The sequence below is a fragment of the Microplitis mediator genome, chromosome 2 (genome assembly GCF_029852145.1).
Source record: "Microplitis mediator isolate UGA2020A chromosome 2, iyMicMedi2.1, whole genome shotgun sequence".
NCBI classification, from domain to species: domain Eukaryota; kingdom Metazoa; phylum Arthropoda; class Insecta; order Hymenoptera; family Braconidae; genus Microplitis; species Microplitis mediator.
In genome coordinates, this window is record NC_079970.1 from 19,110,211 (window position 1) to 19,119,149 (window position 8,939).

General features: G+C 28.3%; 1 protein-coding gene across 1 annotated transcript; it reads left to right on the plus strand.

Moving 5' to 3' along the window:
* The first annotated feature begins 6,389 nt into the window (after positions 1-6,389).
* On the plus strand, positions 6,390-8,538 carry LOC130663149 (speckle-type POZ protein B-like). The gene is made up of 2 exons (XM_057462250.1): positions 6,390-7,641; positions 7,721-8,538. The coding sequence occupies exons 1-2, from the start codon at positions 6,620-6,622 to the stop codon at positions 7,821-7,823; spliced, it is 1,125 nt and encodes a 374-aa protein (XP_057318233.1). The 5' UTR covers positions 6,390-6,619; the 3' UTR covers positions 7,824-8,538.
* Positions 8,539-8,939: the final 401 nt, after the last annotated feature.

The window sequence follows — 8,939 nt, forward strand, 5'->3', positions numbered from 1 at the left end:
AAGTAAACGCATAAAATCAAAAATAATTTTTATCTCTAACTTTATATTAACTGGAACAGAATTTTTATGTATTTTTAATTTATATGTGTAATAAAATGAGTGAGGCTGACGCTGAAGTGCAGACGAATTATTACGATAAGTCTGACAGCTCGTCGGTGGAGAACGGAAATTTCCTGGAAATTCGGACATTCAATGCTCCTTCTCCTTCAAAGAGTAAACCACACGCATGCGTTGTTACATCCCCATGAATGAATTCTGTACATGTATACAGGGTATACAAATGTGTAGTATTCAATGGGAGACAACATCTCTCGTAGTGGGAACCAAGATTGAGGGGAAATTCAAACCTCCGGACCAAATGGAGTTCGGCTTTAAGTTACGATGTTATGAAATCAAAATTTTTTTATCAGTAGTTAGTTATACAGAGTAATTAATATTATATCAGTGTATATTGTTATGATACTAAACTATTAATAAATAAATATACTTAAATAATTATAAAATAAATTTAATTAACAGAATTAAGTTTCAAGGATTTGGTGTTGTTTAACAAAATGGAAATTTCAGGTTATTCCCATTCCCGGAAGCATCAAGTAATTTATAAATGGAAAATTGATGAAATAATTCCGTTTATTGAATCTGCTGAAAACTGTGATGAAGAGACAGTGAAGCTCGTCTCATCTAACTTCAAAACCACATATGACAAAAATGAAACTTCATGGTGTTTACAGCTGCAACTAATGAGAGAAAAGGGTTGGATATCACTATTCCTGCATCGCAATAATGGGGAAGATAAAGGAAGAATTAAGTTTGCACTATTTATGCTAGACAGCAAAAATGGAAGAAAGTTTATTGAAACTGCCTATGCAAATCGTAATTTTAAAAATGGATGGGGATTTTCGAAACTTTTTGAAATAAAAAAGTTATTAGAAAATAAAAATGATTTTTTACCAAATAATACCTTAACTGTAGGTATTGAACTAACTATTTACGAAGATTATCAAACATTTCCTACTAAATTCCTGTTGGACACACCACAGCATAAAATGACCTTAAAGAACTCTATGACAGTAAAATAAACAGTGACGTTACTTTAGTTGTGGGTAACGAAAAATTTAAAGCTCACAAGATTATTTTGTCAACTCGCAGTCCTGTATTTTCCGCAATGTTCACTCATAAAATGAAGGAAAATAGAGACAATAAAGTTGCAATACCTGATATAGAACCTGAAATTTTCAATAAAATGCTAGAGTTTATTTATACTGACGAAAAAAATAATTTGGATATAGATGCTGCGAGTTTATTGGAAGCCGCAGATAAATATCAATTGTTAACACTCAAAAGTTTATGCGAAGAATCATTATTTAAGTCGGCCAGTATTGATAATGCGATTGAATTGATGATTTTAGCAGATCTGCACAATGCTAATCAATTATTCGAATATGTGCTTGAATTAATATTACAAAATATCGAGGATGTCATTGATACTCCAGAGTATAAAATATTAGAGGAATCTAATCCTTTGTTTTTAACGAAATTAATTTAAAAATTAACGACTTTAATAAAGATCAACGGTATTTGTTTTTTTTTTTTTTTTCATGTAATTTATTTATTTATTTGCAATTCAATTAACTCATTTTTTTTTATAGCTTCAAAAGATGAAAAATAATTAGGATATTATACTCTAAGTACTCAATTAATTAGAGAGCGGCATAAGTGGAATATTTACCTAAAATATTTTGGTTTAATGATTTAGACGACGAATACTTAATTTAAAAATCTAATAATTATTATTCTTAGAAAGTAAGATTTAAATAGATCAGATATTTACTGTTTGTAAATTAATATTTTTAGATTATCAACTCAAATATTCTTTACCATATAAATATTTTTCAATGCCAAGTACAAATTAGTTTATATAAATTAACATTATCTTGTTTTTATTTTTTAAAATTATTGTTGAATGTAAACGTATGAAATTCCTCAGTCACAATTGTGGACTTGCAGAAATTTTTATACTTTCATATCTTTTTTCTAATAAATATTCTCTAACAAATAATTAAATTGTTTGAAAACATATTACGCATTACTTATTTAATTACAACTATCCCAATGTGTAATGCAAATTAAATACATACATCGTTAAATTATCATCGATACCTTATAATTATTCAGAAAAAATAAGCAGAAAATGATAGTTTTCATTTTTTCTTATAGTTTTCTGATGATTGTTCTCATTAAACATCGCGTGGGCGGAAACATATTAATGTGTAAAAAAATAATGAGGAGTAAATGCTATTAGTTTAAATTAATTTTGAATTGGAGTATTCAAATAAATTTTTGTATGGCTAATTATTATAAATTTATCTTTAAACATATACTTTTGTTTATATCTATTGTATAACAATTTGCTTATAAAGTCAAAGTAAATCTATAAAATCATAAATAATTTTCACCTCTAACTTTATACGAACTGGGACAGAATTTTTTATTTATTTTAAATTTATATGTTTAAAAAAAATTATTCACCTGTAAAAAATATTCTGATTTTAACTTTGGACTTCTTATTGATGCAAAAATTAAAACATCAACTAACAGTCATCGCAAAGTTAGTAAATGTTCACCATGACCACTCGCTAAAAAAAAATTAATTATCCGTAGAAGTCATATACTAGTAAAAATTAATAGATAGATAGATAGAAATTTTGTTTATTTGGCCATGGAGTCTAGGCTCCTTGCGGCCATCCTTTATACATTCGATTACAATTTTTGTATAGTATAGATATTGAGTTTCATGCATCATACATCATTGTCATTATTAAGTAATTTACATTTATAAATAGATAATTTTAATCTTAATTTAGTACAATAACTGCTATTAATTATTATTATTAATAATAATAATAATATCAACTAACACTATCAACTACAATTTTATGTATTGACGTGTATAAATCACTATTTATTTTATGTGTACTAACAAATATTATAGCATTATTAAATTTAAGTACATTTTTAGAGCACCATAAAACAATGTTTTCAATAATTTTATTAATTTTTATAACACACTGATTAACTTCAACGATTTTGATTAATTAAATTTAAATTGATTAAAATTACTAATAAGTGATCTAATATTAATATGACAGACTTTTAAATTACTCAAAGATGATGAATGTCCCTGAAAATTTATAGTGTATGATGATGATACTGCTGATCGGTAGTTAAGATGCTTACTAAGCGTCTCTATACCAGTTGATGGAAGTAGTTTAAGAGGCTTTTTATCCAACGCATATCTAACAAAAACTGATGATGAAGCAATCCAAATATTACGTGGTGATAAATTAGGAAATTTCTTAATTATATTTTGTCGGAATTTGTATAAAGCGGGTGCATGTATTCGGTGTAATCTAATATTATCTGAAGAAGATCCATGATCTGGCACCAATATTTTACTAGAAATATTTCCTTTTTTTTTTAACTTCCTGCATTACAATATCTACTGACTTTTTCGAGTCTACTTTTATTAGAATATCACGATGACGATGATTAGATTTTTGTTGTTGACCAGGATTAACTTTACCAAGTCGCTTGACAAATTTGACACATAATTTACTTGAAGGTATTTCCAAGAAATTTAGTAATTTATTAGTAATATCATTTAATTTTTCCCCTGGACGTTCCACGAGGCCCGAAATAGCAAATTCATCAGCAAGTGCAGATGTTTCCATTTGAAGTGCTCTCATCTCAAAATTCACATTGGAAATAATTTCAGTCGCCTTAGTAATTTTTTCCACAATATCAGTATAATCTTTCGGATCTGTAGTTTCAAGATGAACTACTCGTTCGTCCAGTTTATTAAATTTCTCAAGTAAGTCATCATGCATTGCCTTCATATCATAAAATTTGCTATGTAACGATTGAACTGACTTATCAAGGCTATCTAGTTTGTCTAATTTATCTAATTTCGCAAAACAGGATTCCAATTTGTTAATTAAGTTGATAGTTTTACTATCTTTGCATACAGGACACCCATGCTTGACAAAAGTCACTGCTTCAGTTGCTGATTTCAAATTATATTTTACTTTGAGACAATGTATATCAAATTTATGTTTAATGGATGATTATTTATTCGGTAATAAGTATTTTTAAAATTAATATTTAATTTGTTTTGATTATTAGATATAATTACTAAAATTGATTCGTTGTAATTCGAAAATCGCGCTACATTTTGTTGCCATTAAAAGATGGCGCTAACGTTAAATACTAAATTGATATAAAAACGGTAAAGCTAAAAGTTTCGGCAGGTATACGACCTAGTCATAAGCGACCCAAGCAAAAATAAAACCCTAACCAATTGAAGTCAGCCGCATCATACCTACCTAGAAAATTCCCGCTCCAATAAAATATTCTACTATCCCAAAATCTCCACCAATGAAAAAATTTACCATGATATAATCACTGCTAGAAAAAAACACTACCATGTTGCATTTATGTGAATAAAATATATCGTTAAAAATCCTTACCATCAACTTTAGAATGTATATTTTACAGACATCAAATTTATTTTTAATTAATTGGAAATCATTTGGGAAGATTTAGGAATATGACTTTATTATTTAGGACTTAATAATTGATGAATAAATAGCATTTGGAATTTTTAAAACCAAAACAATTCATAACTTTTTTCCCAAATAGTTTCCTATTAACTAACGAAAAAGTCGTGTTAATTATATTTTCTAACACGTGCACTAAACGCTCAAACCGTATTAAATGATTACTCTTTAATTAATTAGTGCTGAATTATAAAATTATATTCCTAAATCTTCCTAAATGATTCTCAATTAATTAAAAATAAATTTATTGTCTGTAAATATACGTTTTATAGTTGATAGTAGGGATTTTCAAACGGTAGAACTTATTCATAAATGCAACTTGGTAGAGTTTTTTTCTGGTAGTGATTATATTATGGTAGATTTTTTCATTGGTAGAGATTTTGAGATGGTAGAATATTTTGTTGGAGCGGGAATTTTCTAGGTAGGTATGATGCGGCTGACTTCAATTGGGTAGGGTTTTATTTTTGGTCGGGTCGCTTATGCCAGTGATGCCAACTTGGGGGTTTTCCCCCTAAATTTAGGGGAAATAATTTAAAACAGGGTTTTTTTAGGGGAAAATTTCTTCTAGGGAATTTTTTAGGGGGAACGTAAATAATCTTTTTATGACTGAAAATTTTTTTCATCAAACTCATGTCAAATTAAGACCTATGCAAGTCTTTGTTCCCCACGGTCTCCAACTTACTTAATGACCTAGGCAGTAGCTATGATTTCGAGTGCATTGCTAAAAATATTACACGCCCAGACATGAAGGACGTACGAGAGAGATGCAAAACGTTTTTGATTGTGTTATCTGAAAACATACAATTACGATTGCCTGATAATTTATCAGTACTTAAAACTATGGCCGATCTTCACCCGAAAGTTGCAACATCACAACTCAAACCTAGTCTCAATAATATTCTAACTCAGATTCATAGAACTGATTTATATGGCAATAAAAATGACATCGAGTCGGAATGGAATAAAGTGCATAACAAGTCATGGTCTAATCTCGGAAATTCGGTCGATTTCTATGCTGAAGTATCTGACGATTGTGATGCTGCAGGACATAAACGGTTTAAAAACATTGCAAAGTTTGCTATGGCTTTATTATCGGTTCCAATTTTCAACGCAAGTATGGAACGCGCGTTTTCAATTTATAACATTTTCAAAAATAAACTAAGGAATAAGTTGACACTTGAATTGTTGCAAAGTTTAATGATGGTTAAATTTAGCATACAGAGAAACTATGGTTCGTGTGTAAATTTTGTTCCATCTTCTAGTATGTTAAAACTGTTTAATGTAAAAATGTATGACTTTAAAACTACTGACACTAATGAAGAACAAGCAGCTCATGAGTTCTTTAAAATTATTATTGAGTTGGGAATTAACATAGTCTGAATATTTATAATTATGAATATATATATTTTATTTATTTATAAATTACACGTACTGATGCCTATTCAGTAAATATAATAACTTTTTCCTATCAATTTCGTGTACTAATTGAATAAAACCTATCTACTTTTAATTTTCTGATTTAACATGAAAACTTATGTAAGTAAGTTAATTTATCAAATTTTAAACAACTAAAAATATTTGACTAATTTTTTTTTATTTAATTAATTCTATTAAGCAAAATAATATAAAATGAAACTCTCAATTCAAAAAATTTTTTCACGTTCGAGTTTAGGGTATTTTGGTTTGAATTCAGGGGATTTTAAAATAAACTTGGGGGAAAAAATTTCGACGAGTTGGCATCACTGGCTTATGGCTGAGTGACTCAGCCTGAGTCGTATACCTGCAAAAGTTTCAGACCGCTTCAGACGCTTCCGTTATAAAGTATCAAAAGTTGTTATATTTTTCATCTCAGTGATCTATAATCAGTGACACCGTGATTAATATTTTATTAGTATATATTATTATAATACTAAACTATTGATAATTAAATATAAGCAAATAATTCTAAAATAAATTTAATTGGAAGAATTGAGTTCCAAGTATTTGCGTTGTTGTTGAATAAGATGGAAATTTTAGGTTATTCCCACTGCCAACAGCATCAAGTGATTTATAAATGGGAAGTTAATGAAATAACATCATTCATTGAGTCTGCTAAAAACGAGGAAGAGACAGTAAAGCTTAACTCATCAAACTTTGCTACTAATGATAAGACTGAAAATTCATGGTATTTACAACTGAGTCTATCAAAAGAAAAGGAATGGGTATCACTATTCCTGCTACGCAATAATGGGAAAAATAAAGTAAGAACAGAGATTTCACTATTTCTATTAAACAGCAGAAATGATAAAAAATTTCAAAAAACTGCCTTCATAACTTACGACTTGAATAAATCGTACGGAACGGAACATTTTCTTGAAATAAAAGAGTTACTGATAAATAAAGATGATCTTATACCAAATAACACCTTAACTGTATGTGCTGAACTAACTGTTTATGACGATTATAAATCAATTACTACTGATTATCCGATGCGAAAACGACAGCGTAAAATAACTGATGATCTGAAAGAACTCTTTGATACCAAAATAAACAGTGACGTTATTTTCGTTGTGGGTAATGAAAAATTTAAAGCTCACAAGTTTATACTGTCAACTCGAAGTCCTGTATTTTCCGCAATGTTCACCCATGAGATGAAGGAAAAAAAAGTCAGTGAAGTTACTATACCTGATATAGATCCCAATATTTTCAATAAAATGTTGGAGTTTATTTATACCGATGAGATAAATAATTTAGATATCGATGCTGTGTATTTATTAGAAGCCGCAGATAAATACCAGCTGCTGAACCTAAAAAGTTTATGCGAAGAATCGTTACCTAAGTCAGTCAGGATTGATAATGCAATTAAACTGATGATTTTAGCAGATCTGCATAATGCTAATCAATTGCTGGAGTTTATTTTTGAATTTATGATAAAAAATATCAAAGATATTACTAAAACTCCAGAGTACGAAGTATTAGGAATAACTAAACCATTGTTATTATTAAAATTAATCAAGAAAATAGCAAACTTCAATGAAAATCAATGGTACATTACTTTTTTTCTATTTTATTTATTTATTTATTTATATTACAAATCACTTAAGTTTTTTTATTTTTTTTTTTAGCATCAACAAACGGAAAATATTTGGTACACCAGGAGCTATTACCGGAAAGAAGGCGGTTCGAGCGATTCCAAGAGGACAAGATTTGCGTGGAATGACTAGTTAATATTTTGATATTTTATTTTTGACCTTTCGTTACTCGCGTCCACTCGCCCGGCGATTTTCATCACGCGGCGAGCACTGTGCCGCCCATGCTAAAGGAAATGCGACGTTGCCAAATTATAATGCTATGATAAATTATTTCTTACAGTAACAACAGTAAGTTTGCCAACGTGGTCACAAAAATTGAACCGACGATTTAACTCGTATAATGAGCACTGTGCCGCTTTCTCACATTCTCGTAATACATAAATATACTTCTTTTATATTTAAAATGGATATTTATCAATTATAATCATATTTAACAAAAATATAGATTTCAAAAAGAAAATTGGTTAAGTATTAAATCACAAATACCTATACAGTAATTTTTATTGCAATTTTAGTCAAAAAGGCGGCGTCACGCTCATAGCGCAAGTAACGAAAGGTTAAAATGATTAATACTTGTGTTGTAAATCTAATAATTTTTAGTTTTAGAAAATAAGATTTTAATACATACGATACCTCCTGTATCTGAATATACTATTTTTAGATTAAGAATTATAATAGACATTACAGTATAAATGTCTTTTAATTTTTTTCAATACTCAGTAAAAATTAATTCATATAAAGTAACATTATTTTATCTTCAGTTTTTTAACTTACGATCAAATGTAAGTTTAAAGAATTCCTCAGTGTCGATTGTGGAATGTAGAACTTTTTATACTTTTATATCTTTTTGTGTGAATAAATATTCTCTAACATATATCCAAATTGTTTGAAAAAATATTACGAATTATTTATTTGATGACAACTACCCCAATATTTAATGCAAATTAAATACGTACATCATAAAATTATCGTCGATACCTTGTATTTATTCCCAAAAATAAACAGAAAATAATAACTGATGGTAAGCAAATTGATACATAAAAATGTCTACAATTTGATAGTAAAAATATACTTATCAGTTTCTCAAGTCAAATTAACAATAAATTAATGTAATAATTTGCCTGAAAATTGACTTAACAAATAACCGTAAATCATGAATGGATAAAAGATGAAAAATTTAAACATAATGACACCTTAATTTGACTTGAAAAATTATTAAGTATTTTTTTACCGTCAAATTGTAGATAATTTT

Bases quoted from the DNA above. Each gene is read 5' to 3' on its own strand.
- LOC130663149 (XM_057462250.1), top strand. From the start codon at position 6,620: ATGGAAATTTTAGGTTATTCCCACTGCCAACAGCATCAAGTGATTTAT. The intron at 7,642-7,720 runs GTACATTACTTT...TTTTTTTTTTAG, and splicing joins AACTTCAATGAAAATCAATG to CATCAACAAACGGAAAATAT.